Below are 19,818 nucleotides of genomic sequence, written 5' to 3'. Positions count from 1 at the left end.
AATTGTTTTGATCATCTCATTATCCTTCTTCTCATATATAAGGTAAAAGAAGGCCAGGTATAATATGAATCAGATTTTCTTCCTCATTAACCTTCTTTAATAATTGCTATATACCTTCTTTCTCATCAAAACCTATAATATTTTATTAACTTTAATGTTGGAGCGTATTTCGAAAAATCAAATCTGAGTGCCTTTTGACTGTGATTTTTTGTTGTAAGCTCCAAGTTCCTTTCACACAACTTCTATGCCACTTCCCTTCAACAAACACCTAAAAACAATTTCAATAAGATCAATTTTAATTTTAATGATTTTGGGACTTTAAACTTTTTTATTAAAGCTGATAAACATAGAAAGAAAAGATTTTTTGTTGGATGTTCAGAGATGAAAAGAATGTGTATCATACATGTGAGGTATATATTCAGTTGTAACTCAAATCCGAATACCGTATCCTCGTGTGCTGGAATTTTTTTTCTTTGATGTTAATTTTTATAATTACTTTTGATTTTATTTTAATAAGTTTTCTTTGATCGGTGTTTTTACTATTTTTTTGTTTTTTAATAAAAAATAAAATGAAAATATGGAACAAGCATATAAATACAATTTGTTTCGGGCTTGCTTTCCCGGAAATTCAAATGCATCTGTCCTGATTTCAAGGAAGATTCTGGTTCCAACTGCAATATGAATGGGATTAATGCGAAGTATTTATGACTATGTACTTGTTTTCTTGCTTCCTTTCTAAAAATAAAAAAAAATTAGTAAAGATTTGAATAAATATACAAAAAATATACTTTTGGAAAATCAATCAATGTACAAATTTTCTTCTAATATATAATTCCTGTATGTACCTTTAGTGCATCAATTGTAGTGTTAATTTAATATTACGCAGTACTAATGTAATTTTATGATTAAACATAATATTAAAAATTATGATATTATAATTAAAATAATATATAAAATTATGATATAATTATAATATTATATTAAGTAATTACAGCGTGATTTTCTCTTTAATTAATGAGAACCTTATTTATATAAATAAGAAATTTTTGTATATTATTTTTTCAAGTCAGTGAATGCAGTTCGGTTGGTATTATTTTTTGATTATTTGTTAATATTCATTAACATTTGATTGATTTTTTTACTGTTTAATTAACTTTATTATATATATAATTCTAAAAAAATTAAAACATACCTAGATGGGAAATCCCTGTTCCATCAAGCAAGTCTAAAAATAATAATTTGAGTTTGATTTGAATAAAAAATATCAAGTTTGGACCATTGACGGTAATGGTATTCCCCGTTCGGCTCGGACGGACTTCAAAGTAGCAAAAAATTTACTACCAATAAAACTGCCAGGGTCCCTCAACTGTCCTTCCCCCGAAGGCTAAAATCAATGAAGAAATGGGACATTTTGATTACAAAAAAAGAATAAGAGCATTATTGTGATGAATTATTTCATCAAAGATTCCTTTGGCATCTAGGGATGTTCTTTCATCGAAAAGGAATTCTCTTATCCCTAATTGTCGTTTTTAACAATTTCAAGAAATCACTCGATTTTTTAAAATTTACTTTAAAACTCACAATTTTTAAAAATTTAATCGCTAAACATATTATATGAACTAATATTTAGTTAGATCAATAAGGTATTTATTAATTATAAGATTTTGGTTAAAGGCTATTTTTTCTTCACCGAGCACCGATCATCACTTAATTTGCTTTTAGTTTGATAATGGTTAGAAGTATTTTTGAATTTAAAAAATATTTTGATTATCTTTTCTTATTAAAAATCATTAATAAACAATAGAGATATTTTAAATTTTTGAACCGACCTACATCTAAGGTCATATTATTATATTGACTTGATCACTTTATTAATGTACGTAATAAATTTCTCTCAATGTTGACTTTTTATCTTTTAGTGAATGATTAACATTTAAATCAGTTTGATCTTTCAAATTATCTTTCAGATTAACTTTGGACAATTTAAATTGCTGGACATCCTTTAATTTTTAACTATAAATTGGATCATCTAAATACTATTTTAAATCATCTTATATTCTTCTATTTTCTTTATTTTTTTTAATTTTCTCTATAATTAATTTTTGATTTGAGCATGTAAATAAAAAAATTAAAAACATTCATAACCTCTGTTTTTAACTGTTTTCTTTTCTTCTTCTAATTTTATAATTTTATCCCTTCAGCTTAACTAGACACAAACAATAACCATACGATGTCATATGAAAATATTAAAGCACGAATCAAGAATATTCAAAATGCATGCCTTCGACTTAATGTTCTTTATGACATAATATGCCATTACCTTGGTATTTTTTAAAAATATATATTATCTGGACGGTTTCTTTTTTTTATTAAATAATTTTTTTTAACAAGTGCAACTTTTTGAAGGAAACTTTTACAAATTCAGCTTTTCAAAAATTTGGGTCATCCGTACATATTTACCGTTGAATTAAATATTTAATGTTCTTACCATTGGAATAAAACGGTCATCAATAGTCACAAAATGACACAAATACGAATAAATTATTAAGTAATCTAGATCACTCATTTTTTTTCTTTCAATCACTAATTTCTAACATGTTTTTTTTTTTTTTTTTAATTTCCTCCTTTTTCACATTTTGATTTGAGTGTCGGACACAAACATTGAATTAACTTTCGATTTTTATCTTTTGTCTTTCTTTTCTTTTCAGGTGTCTACTTTCATATCAATTTTCAACAAAAACAGGTGTTTTTCTAGTTTGATCTGTTCCTTTTTTTTTTTCTTTGTGCATATCATGTTTTGTTATTTCATTGGATAGAGTTCTGAATTAACCTTTGCATTATTAGAGTCGAATCTAAAGTCACAAATTTCAAAAAAGGAATGCTGCACAATTTTTGACTAAATTTTAAGTTCAAATTTGACAATATTATCGTTATTCTTAGTACTAAAAAAATCATGGAAATTCAGCTGAAGAAAAAAAAAAAGACCAAGCAAAGGTGAGAAACTTAATGAAAAACATGTTTTGCATAAATAAATATATTGACATATTGCAAGTTGTTTTCTACCACAACTTCAGTCTTTAAGACCATTGGCCGAAGTTGTTGAGTAAAACTAAGTTGTTTTGGTCCTTTAAGCAATGTTTGATTTCTCAACAGCTAATAGCTTTGATGAAAAAAAATTTATTTTAAGGTTTAAGGTCTAGATACAAAAGCATATAGTTTCAAACCCTCAAATTTTTTTATTGGTAAATAATCTGTAATTTCAAAAAAATTTAAAAAAAAATCTATAAATTTAAATTGACGATTTATCTCCACCTTAGAAATAGAATAATTTTTCGACTCTTAAAACTTTTGTTCATAATATTTATGGGTTTGACTTAACCTAAATTGATCTTGGTGGGTTGGGCTAGTGAAATGTTTAAGTTACACTTTGCTGAAAACTGAGCCCAACTTGAACTAGGTCCGGCGAACTCGAGTTTTAATAATTTGAAGAATATCGTCATTTATCAATTTGAAGAAATTTTTAATTTTCGTAAGCAGGTTTAATATCCGACAAATCTAAGATAGAAATATATAAATATGTATTATCAATTTTTTAGGGAATTCAAAATGGCAGTGGATCTATATGTTTATACTTATTTATAACAGAAAAAAAATCAACATTGAAACATGTAATTAGCATATTTGATTGGATGGATATGTAATAAATATGTAAATGACCTTGCGAAGTTTCTAAACTTCGTTAATTATGAATAGAGTGATAAAAGTTTAGAAAATTTGTATTATGTTTTTGGTACAAATTCGTAAAATAAATAAAATAAAGAAATATTCATAATAAGTTAGTTCAAAGACGAGTTTTCTTTATTTATCAATCAGAATTTGATTTTTGCGGAAAGTTCTAAAAATGTAAAATTTTATATGCTTCAAACTTTTTTTTTTTAAATACGTCTTAAGAGCATCTGAAAAAAAAATTAAAAAAAAAAACCCTAAAATCATCATTAATAAGCTGTGGTTGGGTTGAAAAGTAATTGAGAGATGCCCGATGGGAAGTGGAAGAAGGAGAAAGGAATCGAATTAAAACCTCACGGCATGTGAGAAAAATGAGAAGCTATTCTCTCCCACTTTCCAGAAGCAACATTCCAGGCTTTTTCTTCACAAATCACATTACAAAATCATGCATGAGAAAAGATCAAATATATGCTACTGGTTGAATTAAAAACAGATGTTCTGATATAGTTAAGGGATAAAAATCTTCATGTTCTACATTCAAATCCGAATAAATAAAATCCATACACATTGGATAAAAGTAATTTCCCTTGATTTAATCTACTAAAAACATATTAAATGATCAACTATGGACAAATGACCAAGCTGATCTCTTCATTCTCCTTAGAAGCAAGCGTCCAGAAGGCAACAACAGCAGAGAGCTGCTATGCTGCAGAAGAAACAAGACAAAATCATGTCAATTTGGGTTTTGCAACAAATATATCTAAATATAATTACTTACAAGAGTTGCCTCTTCATGTATTAAATGTAATCAAACTTATCATATACCATTTTAATTAGAGAGATTGTTTTCTCCTGGTTATCTAACAAGTAAGATTAGTAGTCCAGTTAGCCTCAAATTAACCGGCTAAGCTTGACAATGCCAGTACATTGGACGACAAAGTGATATTGAGAATTGATTGCCTTTTCCATGGAGCAAAAGACTGAATCCTGATGTAGGAAACCAGGTTCCTGAATATCATGCCAGGCATGGCTGAAGACGAGCAGAATTTCCCATGAACCAAACGAAGTATCAAAGTCTACATACTAGAGTTGGAAAAAGAATAAGGTTTTGTTTTGATTAGACAAAATCAACCATCATAAAGCCCTGGAAAAACAAGTGTCTCTCGCAGATCATAAAATCAATGGTCTAGAAGCAGAATAAATCATACACTCCTATGTGCACACGACATGGATGGAATTGATTAACAACAAAACTAGTTTTGATTGGAAGCCTGAAACAGATAAAAGAGAGACATAGAACTTTTACCATCCTTCAAGGAAACCGGTTTCCTGCTGCTGCCTAGGAGGAGGTGCTGCGTACTGTGGAGGAGGGTAGGCGTAAGCTTCAGCTGGGTACCCTGGCGGTGGATATGCATCCTTTGGAGGATACCCTGCAAATCCATAATAATAACAGTAACACTAACAAAATCAAACAAGAAAAGAAATCCAAAATTCAAGAACCATATCCTTTATCCTAAACGTAAAACAAATACCTTGAGGAGGAGGAACACCAACAGGAGGTTGCTGCTGATTGTAGTAACTCATCTTTACTTCCTTCTTCTTCTTCTTCTTAAATGTCTCTCTCTCTTAACAGAATTTCTTGGTTTTGATATTCTTTTCGCTTTTCTTCTGAACAAAGTAAAAGAAGACTTGGACCAAAACACAAAAACAAACTCTGGGTTCTTGAGAATCGAGGATGATTTTATGTAGGTAACTGATAAATCGGTAAAAGGGGTAAGCCTAAGGAAGCCTGGAAGAAGTTTCCATAGGTGCTAAACCGACTCTTCACTCTACAACGGACGAATATAGACGCTGTTTTCTTTTTTCAGCTTTTTATGATGAAGAAAAAGATAAAAGATGAACACCATCAAGTAAAGGAATAGGAATTTGGCATCTTTCACAGTTCAATGTATAGTTGAAGAGTGGCTTCCGAGTTTCACCTAGAAGTTGTTTTATCCCTATTGTAGTGTGGAACCGCCCAGCCAACTAAGCTATTCCCACTTCATTTGAGTTGAGGCCATGATTATTCTTTTGCAGTCCAGCAGAGCAATGGGCACATTTACATAGAAAATCGACATCCATTGTCGAAACATGCATTTTACATCATGATCCATTTGGCAAATTTTACCCGTTGCATGATATGATGTGAAATGTACCTTTTGGCTGTATTTTTCAAAATTATGCGTCAATTTTCTCTTTTGTTTATTTTAGAAGCACTTTTTTGACTCTTATCGTCTTGGTTTTCAACTTTTTATCCTAAATAATCGATTCTGAGTTTGAAACTCTGCTTAAAACACCTAGCTTTTTATCCCTTCAACTGTACGCTAAATTGTATAATTTGTCAAATTCAAATAAAAAAGCGGGCCGCTACTTCAAACGTAACTTTCGTTTCATAATAACCCCTTCTATGTTTCTTTTGGAGAAAAACGTTGCTTTCTTTTATATAATACACGTCCAAATAAATAAGACATGAAAACCACATGAAATTTAAGTGAGATGCACTTAAATTCTAACCTTGAAAATATCAAAATCTAGAAGTTCATAACAATAAAAATAAGGCTCCCTACCTGATATCCTTCAGTCACGTACTAAGTTACATCACATAGAATTGGCACCTACCTAATGGCTTAGAGTTGAAGAGAAACTTGCTTTTTTAGTCAGTCCCCAGATCTAACACAAGATTTTGTACATGAATTATACTTTTATATATCTAGTACAACATTGACATCATTCTTAGTTATCCCAAAACTTCGGCCATCAAACCTTAAAATGCCGAATGTTTGTTTTGAATTTGCCAGCATCTTTCAACTGCACTGCCTTGAATCTACAATGGACAATTAGCTACTTAAGACCAAAGAAACCACCAACGATTTCGGGCAGAAGCACTGGTAGAACTATTGCTGGGTGCTACAGTGATCCTCTCAGCATTGGCGGCTGCCCATTTGCTGAAATCAGGTGAAGAAACAAGTTCTTCAACGGCCCTTTTCGTGGAGTCTCTTGTGAACTTCTCCCACTCACCTTTTGAAAATTTTCTCCTCTCTGGTGTGTTGTGAATCATGGAAGGGTAAGAGTCCATATCTGACAGCTGACTAGGAGATGTATTGGTAATACCTAAAGGAATGGTAACAAAGAATACCTAAGTGGTTTTCTGACATAATCAATCGACAAAAGACAATACTTTTCTTAGGTTATGTCTAACTTGAAGGATCAAAATTATCGAGCAAACCTTGCATGGAAGTATTACAAGAAGCCATGGGAAAGTGTTTAGACCGTCGCTTAAGGAAATTAGAGTCTTCAGGTCTCTTGCATGTATATTCATCATGAGAATATGGATCTGATGATAAATCAGGAATACGAGTGTTTCTTCCAATGACTTTGGCTAACTTGAACAACTTCCTGCAGAAGTAATCCACATAATGTTAGATCTAATGGCAACCAAAAAGGAACAAATACAAAAGATGAAATCCAAGCAGATTTTATACTGTTAGAATGACCAAGCCCTATGAAGGTAAAGAAAAGAAAAGGAAAAAAAAACATACTTGTACACACGGCGAAGGAATCTCAATCTAGTGACTTTACGCAATACTGATGAGAGCATTAACCCAGATAAAAATGCCTCTGCTGCAAGGAGGGGATCCATAGAACTCTGCAATGATATGGTATATTACATTATTAACAAAGAATGAAACTATAATTAACCATTGGTGAGGGATACCTTCATTGAATTCAAGAAAGTTATAGAGATTATGAGGCAGTAAAACCTGAAGCATCATTATAGCAGCCACTATCCGTATGGACCAAGCAACAAAGTAAGATGTGCTTATGTCAATTGACCCGTCTCCAGTTAGGACAAGTTTGCGGACAACCCAGAAGCCCAACCAAGCTCCAGCCAGAACAACAAAACCCAGCAGAAATATAGCCAACTGAAATTTCAACATAGAAAGTAGTTCAGTATATTATCAGGACATAATTTGCAAAGCTTATCACCAGTTACCACATTCAATGATACAAGTTTAAACCAGTAAGCCATAAATACTACATGTCACATGTAACTACAACCACTTATAAGTTAAAAATGAAGCAACAAAATAATGCTTATGCAAATCTGGAACCAAGTGAAATATAGAGTATAAGTAGAAACTCTATTCTAAAGACAAAGAAATCAGAAGACTGTAAAGTTCCTGCTCCAGCTAGAATAAAGATATAAATCTAAGGAATTTAGCAAATCAAGTATTCAATTCTGAATTTTTTTCATTTTTTTTTGAAGTTAACATTAGCATGTGGATTTTTTTGCTACTTTAGAACACCTATATGCAACTATAAAATATTGTCCACAACCGGAAGGGGAACAAAAGAAGAGGAGAGAATAGCTAGAGTTCAAATAATTCACACAACTATTATAAATTAAACACCATAATTTCTAGAAACAGCAAGAATTCAATATAAATGAATCCTTAACAGAACAGAATATTAGCAATTCTACATTGATTTTACCATTTCATTTTAAGCAATAATATCATATGAATAATAGTTTGATTTGACAGCCAAAATCAATGAGATCTGTTAACTCAGCTACCAAGTTCCATCATTCATGGTTCACTTGTTACCCGATCAAATTCACGGTGTCTCATCCAACATGAACATAGTATTTGATAACAACATATAATTAATAGCTGAAACATCCTAGAGGTTATGCTCTGCATCATAGAGAAACATGGAGAAAGTGTACAAAATATCTACAGGATAACTTACATACAGGATTATACATATCTTCAGTGATTCCCATATCTGAAAGTATCGAATGCAACAATCCTGGTAAATAGCGGAGAAGAAAAGATCCCAAACCAACCTAAAACAATGAAAAAAATCATATGTGAGAAGAATTTAAAGAGAACATAGGCAAACACAGATGCATGCATATGGAACTGCAGACACACACACTAAAAGAAAAGCACCAGGAAAAGGAAACCTCGGCTGTACAGTTTATACCCACCATAGATGAATATATAACAATTGCAAGTGAGTTCTTCCGACCAGTTGGGAGAAGCTTCATTCCCTATCAAACATAAGAATATTAAGCATGTCAGAGATTGATAGCACAACAGACGGCGAGTGCAAGTTGAAGAAGTTTCAACTAATTTATCAATTACTTTATTTACCTGAAACAGGACTATCAATACCACAAGGATGACCCCAACTGCCATGGCACTGCTGTAGTAAAATACTAATGACTGGCTTAGGGTATAGGACACACTCCACAACACAATGCCCAATATTAAAAGTATTATACGATATGGGAAAAATTCTGCAAAAACAAAAAGAACAGGGTAGATGAACAAGTTTCAATTGTCAAGACATAAAGCAACAAAGATAGAAGGATCACAAACTTTACTTACCCTCTTCAATGGACACCTCAAGGGTCTGTGTGGATGAACTGGTCATCCGTATATCTAAGAGCTTGTGATCAAAAGGAGACATGGGTTTAGCCCATAAACCCTTTGAAACCTTCTCCCACTTGCCTTGAGGGCACATCCCTATCCCAAGTGAAGCATTCCTGCAATTGGAAATACAGTTCAAATTTTGTTTGTTCTCAGCCCAAGGAAAGCTTCTAAGCCTATCTTTTAATGAGCTTATTACTGAATTCAACAAAGTATTTATGCGAAACAACTTACCTATGGAAACAAACTTCAACATTCGGTATGCGTAGGGTGGAATTCCCTTGTGAAACCTTCACCTTAACTGAATGAGCAAACTTCTTCAGATTCCTAAACCTAGACAAACCATCAATGCGAACTCTTTCACAAACAACTCTAGTTCCAGGCTTTAAACCTGGAGACTTCTCCACTTGCAAGCCAGGAGTTAACTGCAATGTCTTATTGAACTCCCCAACAGCTGCAAAAACAAAAACAAAACCACAGCCATTCCAATAATCAAAATTTAAAAATTTCCATTATTTATGAGGAATTAAAAAAAATGTCACAAAACAAAATATCCAACAAATTAACTGACAAGATACTTGAACTATTCCTTTCTTAATCCTCTAATTTCGCCAAAAATCAACTCTTTAATTGCTACAAGGGAAAACGAGACCCTAATTCGTAGAATTTAGAGGGGTAACATAAAAATACAAAAAGAAAGAAGAAAAAAAAGGGAGAGAGAGTACCCAAAGAAGATTCGTAGGAAAAGGCAACGGAAGAAAAACTTGAAAAAGCAACGAAGGTAAGACAGAGAAGCAAAGCCGTGTTCCGGACTCGTTTCCCGGGAACCATCGTTCTACCGGGATTGAGGGATCTGAGGAAAAGGCACGCTTGTAAATACGAGTTTATATTGAGGGCAATTCTGCTATTTCAAAGGATTTATATAGCTTTGGGCTGGCGGAACCAGATCCACCCACCTTCCAATGACGGTTGAAATTTGGGCTTAGACTGGGCCCCTTTTGTGCCAAACACGAAATCACAAAAAAGACACTAAAAAAAGAAAAAAGAAAAAAAAATCCAACGGCGCAAGACAATCCCTTATCTGTCCCTCGAGGCGGCCCGCGATAAGTCCCTCGCTTCCATGTACAGATCGCTTCCACCGTTGAGCTTCAACCGCAGACGCCCCTACCACAACCTTCACCGCCACTGTCCACCGTATTCATCGCGGTTCAGGTACTTTCTAGACTCCCTCTTTCAACTTTTGTCCTTCTTTTAAACCTTTTTTCTCTTTTTTTTTGTGATTTTCGTATTGTTGTTGGTTTATATCAATTAAATGATTTTAATTCATTCAGGTGAATCGGAAAGACGGGAAAAATAAATTGAAATTGCTGTAACGTTATTGAAATAGTTTGATACGCATTTTTTATCTGAGTTATTGTGGTTATTAGTAATTGAGTATATGCTTCTAATATACAAATTTCCAATCCCATAGTAAGAAAAGTCTGCTAAAGAATCTGTATTTCTATTTGGTGTGTTTCTTTAATTGGTTTTTTATGGTTTCTATTATGCCTGCAAATTCGTATTAGAAGATTGTTAATCAGATTTTGATACAGTTTTCCTGTCTTTGTTTCTTTTCTTACTCGGGTTAAGATTAAGGAAATAGAAATCGAAGGCTTTGAATAGCTACAAGACCTATTGCAAAGTATACAATGGCACACAGATTGTTAAGAGATCATGAGGCTGATGGGTGGGAGCGCTCCGACTTCCCTATCATTTGTGAGTCATGCCTTGGTGACAATCCGTATGTTCGAATGGTATTAATTCTTCTCTCTTTGATACTCTCTCTCTCCAAATCTACAGCCCTCAGTTGGGGAATTTTAAATTGTTTCCTACAATGGGAACGAAAAGCTAAGTTTTAAGTAACTAAATTATAAGTTCATGATGTATTGAAATATTGATATGATTTTGTTATGGGTTTTACCTTTTATTTATTTTTATGGTTTTGCTTGTAGGCATATCTATACATCGTGTATAAGGATGGGAGCAGATTTGTGAAATACAGAAAAACTTTCTATAATGTGGTCAAAATTATAAATCAAAATTTTTACAGAGGAAATTGTCAATGATTACACATTGGTAATCAAATTTGAGTTTAAGTGGGCAGGTTTTTTTACTGTACTTGTCTTGACTCTTGCAAATTTTTGCTAGGGAAGAACTTGGAGACTTATCATATTGTTCCTTTGCTTTTTATGCTTAAATTCTATGACTTCTATAACCTTTAATTAAAAATGGAATGAATTCTTCCAAATGAATTCACACTAAAATAACAAGATGATTTACACTGTAATATAGGAATTAGTAGTAATACTAAATGGACATCTTTGAAAATTTCCGTTCTGTCTATGTTCACTGTTGCATTAGTTGAGATAACACAAATAAGCATCTTCATAAGTGGTAAGAAAGGTTTTTGAAGATTACTTCATCTAGACTATGGTTCTATACCTATAAATTCACCGTGGAGTCTTCTGATAATGTTTAATTTCGTTTTGTTCCTTAAATAATGAAAATTTCTGTGTTTTACACTCATGGGTTCTATACACTTTGCACTACAGACTAAAGCAGATTATGATAAGGAGTGCAAGATTTGTACACGACCATTCACAGTCTTTAGGTGGAGGCCTGGTCGTGATGCAAGGTATAAGAAAACTGAGCTTTGTCAGACATGCAGTAAGTTGAAAAATGTTTGTCAAGTCTGCCTTTTAGATCTTGAATACGGATTGCCAGTTCAAGTTCGGGATACTGCTCTTAGTATAAATTCCAATGATACCATTCCAAAGAGTGATGTGAATAGAGAGTATTTCGCCGAGGAGCATGACCGTAGGGTATGTATCTTTATACTTTTTTTTGGCCAGTAGTTATGTGTCTTCATACTTAATGGCTATCTTTAAGTATCATTTTATGAAGAAAGTAAAGCTAGTTAAAGTGTCATCTGATATAAAAATTTTCAAGCAATTTCCAGGTAAACTGTTTACTCTATAGAATGCAGTCCTTTTAGTTATCATCACAATAGCTGAAGCGTTTAGCATTGGCATTGCAAACTTGCTGTAAAGATTCTTTTCATTTCTATCATGCATTATTAGAGATTTGCACACTGTGAAAGTTGAATTTTTATCATGTTCATGTCAAACATACATAAGTGTATATTTACATTTTTTCAGTTGACATGTGAATTTTGGTATATAGTTTTTCATTGATGCTGTAGTTTTAGCATGTTGTTATTTCAAGTTGTATTACTCCCATATCTCCTCCTTTTCCTCATGGTAACCAGCAATTACTTCATGCTAAGAGTTTGAGTTCAGAATATTCATTGGATTTGGATTTGGTTTTGGATTTGTGGTAATTTCAGTTATCATTTACTATCACCTGTTGATGAGAATAAATTTTTATGGTCTTATGTTATAGCTTTTCCGCTTCAGGTTTATAGGCATAGAATTTTGAAGGAAACTGTAAGATATGTTAACAAACATTGGAATTGTTATGGAGTGCTGTTTATGTTATAATTACTGTTCCATATTTGCTGAATATCTCATGTTCGCCTTCTCCCTCTCTCCTCTTTTCTTGACTATGCATGGAAATAAAACTCTATAGATGTGGGAATCTTCTAGCAGAATTAAGATTTTTAATGATAGCGCGAAAGAGATGGAGTTTGACGGTTTTAATTATGCCTAATTTATTTGTTTAAGGTGGCTATCGTCTCCTATTTCCTTTTGTGTTTTTCTCTTATGCTTAAGTAAATTTGTGATTTTCAGGCCAGAGCTGGTTTAGATTATGAATCCTCGTATGGGAAGGTACGGCCAAATGACACTATTCTGAAGCTTCAGAGAACAACACCATACTATAAAAGAAACCGAGCACATATTTGTAGTTTCTATGTGCGGGGTGAATGTACAAGAGGTGCTGAGTGCCCTTACAGGCATGAGATGCCAGAAACTGGGGAGTTGTCTCAGCAAAATATAAAAGACCGTTACTATGGGTAAGGTTTGAGTGTAGTCTCATTAACGTCATACTTCTTAGTCTTTTAACAAGATATGTTCTTTTGCTCTCCCCTTTTGTGTGAATTTGATTGTTAATTGTCAAATGTGTTTGGGTGTGGAGAGGGAGGTGAGTCGGACATGTTCATACCCATGAACTATTCTGTCTTGATGTGTTTTTTGTCAATATTTTTAGCATTTTAATATTCATCTTTAGATATGAATGATAATACTGCAATATGTTGACAACTTAATATTTATTGCGACAAACCTACTGCTTACCCAAGCAGATTGATGCTTTCAGTGCTTGATGGTTTCTAATATTGTGATTAACTTTTTGTTGCTACTTTTCCCCTAAATTGCTGCAGGGTGAATGATCCAGTGGCACTAAAGCTACTTAACAAGGCTGGTGAAATGCCTTCTTTGGAGGCTCCTGAGGATGAAAGCATTAAAACCCTTTATGTTGGTGGGCTTGATAAAAGGGTTACGGAGCAAGATTTGAGGGATAACTTTTATGCCCATGGTGAAATAGAATCGATAAAGATGGTGCTGGATAAGGCATGTGCCTTTGTAACGTACACAACCAGAGAAGGAGCTGAAAAGGCTGCGGAAGAGCTTTCTAACAAGCTAGTCATAAAGGGTCTCAGGCTGAAGCTAATGTGGGGTAAGCCCCAGGCACCAAGACCTGAGTCAGAAACCTCCGAGGGAGCCAGGCAGCAGGCTGCAGTGGCTCATAGTGGAATGTTGCCTCGGGCAGTAATATCTCAGCAGCAGAATCAATTCCAGCCATCTGGGCCTGGCGTGCAGGACCAAGCTCCACCTATGCAGTATTTTAATATCCCACCTCCACCTCAGCTGGATAGAGCCTTCTATCCATCAATGGATCCTCAAAGGATGGGTGCCCTGGTTCCATCTCATGATGGGGAGAACAAATCTGGATCAGAAAAACACCAAGGCATGCCACCCGCACCTGGGCAGTATCCTCATCAGCATTATCCACCATATGGGTACATGCAACCAATGCCACCTTACCAGCTGTATCCACCGTATCATTCGGCAATGCCTCCGCCTCAGATGTCGTCTCAGCATTATCAACATTCTGGGCCACTGAGGCCTCCACCTCTAGTGAGTGCACCTTTAACAAGCGCACCACCAGCGTCTACTTCATCAGGTTCTGCACCTGCAGTTCCAGGGCCATCTGCCGCATCTGAGTCATCTCATCAGTGAAGGTCTCGCCATATTTTGTTTTTGCTAACATAATAATGCAACTTGTTAACCCTAAAACATATTTTTATCTTTGAGTTGCAAAACTTCTTTGATTTATCTTTAGTGTTTTTTTATTAGCAATCAATTTGCTTTTCTTGTGAGTTATGCTCAGCTTAGCCCACGTTTAGGTCAAGCTTAAACTTGAAGAAATTCATTTGTAAAATACGTACCATCAACCATGAGTTTTCCACTCGAGGGCATGTCAAACATTTAAAATGAAAACAACAAACGCCCATGAATTGAAACCGACAAACTCCTCTGAGACTGTTCATGTTTCAACTCAGCATCAATGCAAATGCAAATTGATTTCTTCCGCTTGTCAATAACACAGCCATTCAATGAATATCTCGTGACTCTTAAAATTTATGCTAATACAGTAAGGGCTTTATAAAGTACAAGCAAGGCAACCCACAAGTGTTGATGAATAACCGACCAAATCAATGTGCAAGACATTCTTTCGACAGCGCAAAAAACTAGTAACTCTCACCATCAACAATCTCTTTTGATTGATATATGTGTAAATCTAATATAAATTTCTTTGAATTTTGTGATCTGTCTTGATCTTGAACCGAGGAAGCCTCCTTTACCTATTTTTAAGTAAAAAAAAAAAAAAAAAAAAACTAAAAGCAGCAAATCCTCCAACATGCAAGCCCCAAGAAAATTTGGTGGACAAAAGATCCACTAAATGGGAGAATGTAATCAAAAGAAGGGGAAAGTAAACTTTATGATTGATCAATTATTCAAAGTTTCGAACTACAAAACAAAACAACATTGTAACATTTTATAATGTTGAAAAAAAAAAAGTCATATAAGTGGGCATCGCACTACCATTTGTTGGTGCCATTCTGCTGTAAATCTCTGTTCTTTTTCTTTAACCAGTCGTTAATGATATATAATATGACAGAAACTATAATCAACAGCATTATTTAATTCCCTTTTCAACACCTTTTCTTCACTTAATTTTTTATGGCCATTTTCTTCACTTAATTATTTAATATATCATCTTTTCTTTTTAATTGCTCCTTCAAACCTCATTATGTTTCCATTTTTTATATGAATAGATTATAGATTGAATTATTTAATTCGTAGTTTCATAACTAATAAAATTTAGGAATTTAAGTCAAAGAATTGAAAAGAAAAACATAGTTGCTAACTACAATAGCTATATATTTCTAGAATTAATTCTCTCAATTAAATTGAATCACAAAACATTGAAAAACTTCAATGAGTATCCACATGGAAAATGTTTCTTTGCAATGAAAATGAGACGATGGTCCCCCAATTAATTACAAATTTTGCATCCTAATACTTGAATGCTACCACTGCTTTTTAATATAGAGAAAAAGTTTTTTTTTTTCCTTTTTCAAGTATTTTGAGAGGAAATACCGAAGCAATTTTGACCCAATTGCTTTATTATAATAGATCCCTTCTTTCCCCAGCAAACAATAGTACTACTACTACTACTACTACTGTTGTTTTTGCAGTTCCCCACCGAGAAGCTTTGGACCATCACATTTGCATTTTGTCTTCACTTCCTTTTTGGGGGCCCTCTACTAATACCCATTGCCAAAGAAACGATATAAATTAATTGTGATAACAAAATGGAAGAGATACTATTTGATTGTGTTTCTTTTACTCTTTGATAAGAGTTTTACTTTTGATTCTTCTTACATAGTTATTAAATTCCACTAGTTATGATTCAATAAATCCATAATTTAAAATTTAATACCTGCAGTTTCTTTTATTTTTCAGACAACCATCAGCGATTCTTTTTACTGGCTTGAAAATATTTAAAAGTTTCGAATTTGAATTCTGAAATGAAAAGAAAAGTACTTTATCAATCAGGTATTATAAAAAGAACAGATAGAAAGAGCTCATTACGTTTATAATCTAACTGTCCAAAGTGTTTTACATCTAACACGAACTCTAGCCTCTAAATCTAGTAGGAACTAATACTAGAAATTGATATAACATTGTAGAATCTTCAGAAAGGAAAAGAAAAAGAGAATAATATGAAGGTATTGGAAAGAGTGAAAGGATGGGTTCTTATGCCTATGGCTTATACAGTTGTTTGCTTTTTTAATGCGGGGAGAGAAAGAAAATGACAGGGGAAGCATGCAGCAGTCCTGGAAGAGATATATATATATATATATATATATATATATATATATAGCTTTGCTCGTGCGTTCAAGTTCCAATCTCTGCAATGCTCTGCAAGGCTGGCCTCCATTGCCCCCCACCACCACCATGATACCTTCCCATGTACCTACTGCTGCTGCTGCCACCACCCCTGCTTCCCAGTATATTAGCTTCCTGCACCACCCGGAAAAAGGAGGGAGAAATTAGAAAGGAAAGATTGAAAAAGAAAAAAAAAAAAGGACAAAGGCAAAGGCACCCATGAGACAGTGACAATTCCATAAACTTTTTTGGGGTTCCATTATTGATTTGTATAGAAGTTTGTGGGGTCTCTGCCAAATTGAAACCCAAGTTTTCCACTAAAAATGGATCCTGTTCACTGAACTTATCCATTCAATTGGAAGCTTTGCATTAACACTTAGATTACAAGGGAAGAAGACAAGTTATTGGACTAAATTCTCATGGACAACTATCAACCACCTCCTGTCTAATTAACTTTTGAAAGGCACACACGTGCACAAGCAAGCATTCACCACTCAATGGATACAAACAAAGTATAGAGTCATTTCATGTTAACAAAATTTAAGATATTTCCCCACTAAAAAAGCTCTAGCTTTTTCGGAAAGTATAACATTCATAATTAACAACAATTATGTCTCCATATACAAGTAACATCATGAAACTTGCATAAAAATGCATGGTGAATGGTGAATGGTGAATGGTGATAAATGGTCATTTGATTCTATTTGTTAGTATTATTATATCAATATACCATTAATTTTTCTTTTTCAGAATGACCATTAATTGTAAGTTCAGCTACAATAAGAGGATCACATCTTAACATTCATCTAGAAACATTATCCTATGTATGTTTTAGAGTCCTCTATATTCACATACATATATGTACAAGTAGTAGAATTTAGATATATCATATATCACATTTTCAAAGTAATAATGTTGTCTTTACTTCCCATCACCCACCTTTTTTTAACCTTGACTTGGCTATCTCAAATCTCAAGTACAAATAGTTGAATTCACCTTGACTTGGCATTGCCATTGTTGGTCTAAATGTGTTAAATGCTAGCATTTACAACCACATTTACCACAAGGGAAAGGCATCTGGAAATAAAACCTACCCAATTGGTAAAAGGGTAACTCAACCAAGAAAAGAAATACTAGTTGGTCTTACCAAAAATAAAAAAAGAAATACTATTTGGTAACATGATTAATATGCCATTATTTCATAAGGTTTCTACAAAAAGCAAGATTGGTAATGACTAGTGTGACTCATCACTGAATAATCAGATACCAGGAAAAGGGACCTAAACAATTGGTTAAAGAAAGTTCAGAGAAATGCCTCGAGATCTGTTGTTTAAACAAAGTTCAGATTCTTCCAAAGTTCTCAAATTTCAGAAGAAAACATTTTTAACTCACCAACCCATAAAGAAAAAAAAAATGCTCTATGACAACACTTTGTAGATGCAGGTTTTCCTTTTCACCTTTTTTTTTTATTTACTCAAATATTATTTAGTTCTTTTTTTTTACCATGAAGTTACTTTTCTGCATCGAAATGACAAAGGGGGAAAAAATACCCATCCTTACCTCTCAAGACTTGAAACTAAGGCCCATAATTCCAATCCAACATTAAACAGTAATTTATTAGTACTTAAATTTAATTACATTTCTTGACATTCGAGTCCCAAATTAATACTCATGTCAGAAGCTTAGCTCATCCTTTCTGACAAGTTCTGCTGATTTTACAGGAAACTTGAAAGTGTAGTGTTTACAGTCTGAGCTTTGTTTTATTACCTTAACAGAACTGCAGTTCTCAGATTTGGAGTTAAGTTTTGGATTCGAATTGGAAGCAGCTGGCAAATCCTTTCTCTTCAAATCCATCCCAAGCCCTCCTTGTTTCAACAGTTTTCCAAGCTTCACGCACTTCTTTGCAGCAAACTCTTTCAAAACATCTAAAAGAAGAAACCCACCAAGATCAAGAAAACAAGAAAAGAAGGTGCCTTTGGCAAACTATAGAGACGTAAAAATTAAGTTATGAATTACCTTCAAAGCTAATGAGTCGATAAACTTGACCGATTACTAAAGTGTCATCTGGTTTTAAGAGCTTGAGCTGCTTCAATGGCATGCCATTTTCGTTCTTTAACGTCGGTGAGGTTACCACAAGTGCAACGTAATGGCCTGGATTTGAATTCATGATTTCATTAGCACTGACAGACCAGTAAATCCTCTCGATCTTGTTCCCCGGATGTTGAATCACGACCGTTGCTGCTTCAGCTGCTTGACAGTTTCCCATATCTTTACTTCGAGAAGAACAAAAAAAAAAAAAAGAAGGAACCCTTCACTGCAAAACTCAACTACACTCAAGAACAATGAACGTATTGTTTTATGGAACACTTCGACGTTATCCACGTTAAGGTGAAATAACCCAGAGAAGTTTTACGCCATGCGAAAGCAAAGGAAAGGGTTGGCTTGAAGGAGAAACAAAAATCGAAAAGGATGTGGTGGTTTGGAGAAATAATGAAAGGAAATTAAGGGGTCTTAGGTGCTTATATCAGCAAGCTAGTAATGATGAAAATGAAGCGTAAATGCTGAACAGTGGACTGAAGGGATTTTTACTTGGTGCGTTATATGGGGCTAAGAGGGAGACGTGTTAGACCTGCAAAAACCACCTGGGTTGCGTCTAGAGGGAAGATGTGGGGTAAAAGTAGGGCCTCTAGTGTAAACGGAGATCTTCTTCCAATTGAATGAGATCGTTGTCAACTGATACAAAAGGTTGGTTGCTTTGCCACTGTTATAAATGGAAAAGGACCAGTGGCCCCCTTCACACAGGAACCCTAGGCTCGGGGTTTTTTGCCTCCTTACCCCAACGGGGAAATGCAAAATTTAAGTTTTGAACTTTGCAAGCTTGGTTTAAAGGTAGTCGTCACACTTCAACCAGGCTTTAGTTTAACGATGAGGAGAATACTTTAGATTTAAATTTTATTAGGTATAAATTCAATTATTTAATTATATTTTAATTTATTAATCGATTATTTAATAATTATAATTTATATATAGTATAATAATTGATTAATATAAATTTAATATTTGATTACAATTGTACCCTTTTTTTCAATATTACAATTGTAACTTCAAAAAAAAAAAGTTATCACACAAACTTGGTATTATGATTTAATCCTAATAATTAA

General features: G+C 33.7%; 3 protein-coding genes across 3 annotated transcripts; 1 reads left to right on the top strand and 2 right to left on the bottom strand.

Moving 5' to 3' along the window:
• Window positions 1-4,204: 4,204 nt before the first annotated feature.
• LOC111291673 (transmembrane protein (DUF2215)) lies at window positions 4,205-10,089 on the bottom strand. Its single transcript, XM_022883534.2, has 12 exons — window positions 9,929-10,089; window positions 9,438-9,657; window positions 9,162-9,319; window positions 8,925-9,070; window positions 8,759-8,821; window positions 8,522-8,614; window positions 7,527-7,688; window positions 7,305-7,411; window positions 6,992-7,161; window positions 5,259-6,876; window positions 5,033-5,156; window positions 4,205-4,432 (listed from the first exon to the last, which is right to left on the bottom strand). Exons 1-10 carry the CDS (start codon window positions 10,032-10,034, stop codon window positions 6,611-6,613), a joined length of 1,491 nt encoding a protein of 496 aa, XP_022739269.2. The 5' UTR covers window positions 10,035-10,089; the 3' UTR covers window positions 4,205-4,432; window positions 5,033-5,156; window positions 5,259-6,610.
• A 162-nt stretch (window positions 10,090-10,251) lies between these two features.
• Window positions 10,252-14,536, top strand: LOC111291674 (zinc finger CCCH domain-containing protein 40-like). Its single transcript, XM_022883535.2, has 5 exons — window positions 10,252-10,415; window positions 10,833-10,996; window positions 11,795-12,064; window positions 12,992-13,215; window positions 13,582-14,536. Exons 2-5 carry the CDS (start codon window positions 10,892-10,894, stop codon window positions 14,438-14,440), a joined length of 1,458 nt encoding a protein of 485 aa, XP_022739270.1. The 5' UTR covers window positions 10,252-10,415; window positions 10,833-10,891; the 3' UTR covers window positions 14,441-14,536.
• Window positions 14,537-16,327: 1,791 nt separating this feature from the next.
• On the bottom strand, window positions 16,328-19,197 carry LOC111292320 (uncharacterized). Its single transcript, XM_022884634.2, has 3 exons — window positions 18,674-19,197; window positions 18,425-18,582; window positions 16,328-16,792 (listed from the first exon to the last, which is right to left on the bottom strand). The coding sequence occupies exons 1-3, from the start codon at window positions 18,921-18,923 to the stop codon at window positions 16,667-16,669; spliced, it is 534 nt and encodes a 177-aa protein (XP_022740369.1). The 5' UTR covers window positions 18,924-19,197; the 3' UTR covers window positions 16,328-16,666.
• Between the last annotated feature and the right edge of the window lie 621 nt (window positions 19,198-19,818).

The sequence above is a fragment of the Durio zibethinus genome, chromosome 10 (genome assembly GCF_047325235.1).
Source record: "Durio zibethinus cultivar Kanyao isolate XHJ-2024 chromosome 10, ASM4732523v1, whole genome shotgun sequence".
Classification (NCBI taxonomy): Eukaryota; Viridiplantae; Streptophyta; class Magnoliopsida; order Malvales; family Malvaceae; genus Durio; species Durio zibethinus.
Note: the sequence above shows the minus strand (reverse complement) of the source record. Positions and strands in the feature narration are given on the sequence as shown.

Excerpts from the sequence above, each read along its gene's own strand:
- LOC111291674 (XM_022883535.2), top strand. The coding sequence starts at position 10,892 with ATGGCACACAGATTGTTAAGAGATCATGAGGCTGATGGGTGGGAGCGC. Across the intron at positions 10,997-11,794 it reads ACAATCCGTATGTTCGAATG|ACTAAAGCAGATTATGATAA; the intron begins GTATTAATTCTT and ends TTTGCACTACAG. Across the intron at positions 12,065-12,991 it reads CCGAGGAGCATGACCGTAGG|GCCAGAGCTGGTTTAGATTA; the intron begins GTATGTATCTTT and ends TGTGATTTTCAG.
- LOC111291673 (XM_022883534.2), bottom strand. The coding sequence starts at position 10,034 with ATGGTTCCCGGGAAACGAGTCCGGAACACGGCTTTGCTTCTCTGTCTT. Across the intron at positions 9,320-9,437 it reads GTTGAAGTTTGTTTCCATAG|GAATGCTTCACTTGGGATAG; the intron begins GTAAGTTGTTTC and ends TTCCAATTGCAG. Across the intron at positions 9,071-9,161 it reads TGAGGTGTCCATTGAAGAGG|AATTTTTCCCATATCGTATA; the intron begins GTAAGTAAAGTT and ends TTGTTTTTGCAG.
- LOC111292320 (XM_022884634.2), bottom strand. The coding sequence starts at position 18,923 with ATGGGAAACTGTCAAGCAGCTGAAGCAGCAACGGTCGTGATTCAACAT. Across the intron at positions 18,583-18,673 it reads TCGACTCATTAGCTTTGAAG|ATGTTTTGAAAGAGTTTGCT; the intron begins GTAATTCATAAC and ends TTCTTCTTTTAG. Across the intron at positions 16,793-18,424 it reads AGAACTGCAGTTCTGTTAAG|GAAGCTAATATACTGGGAAG; the intron begins GTAATAAAACAA and ends CGGGTGGTGCAG.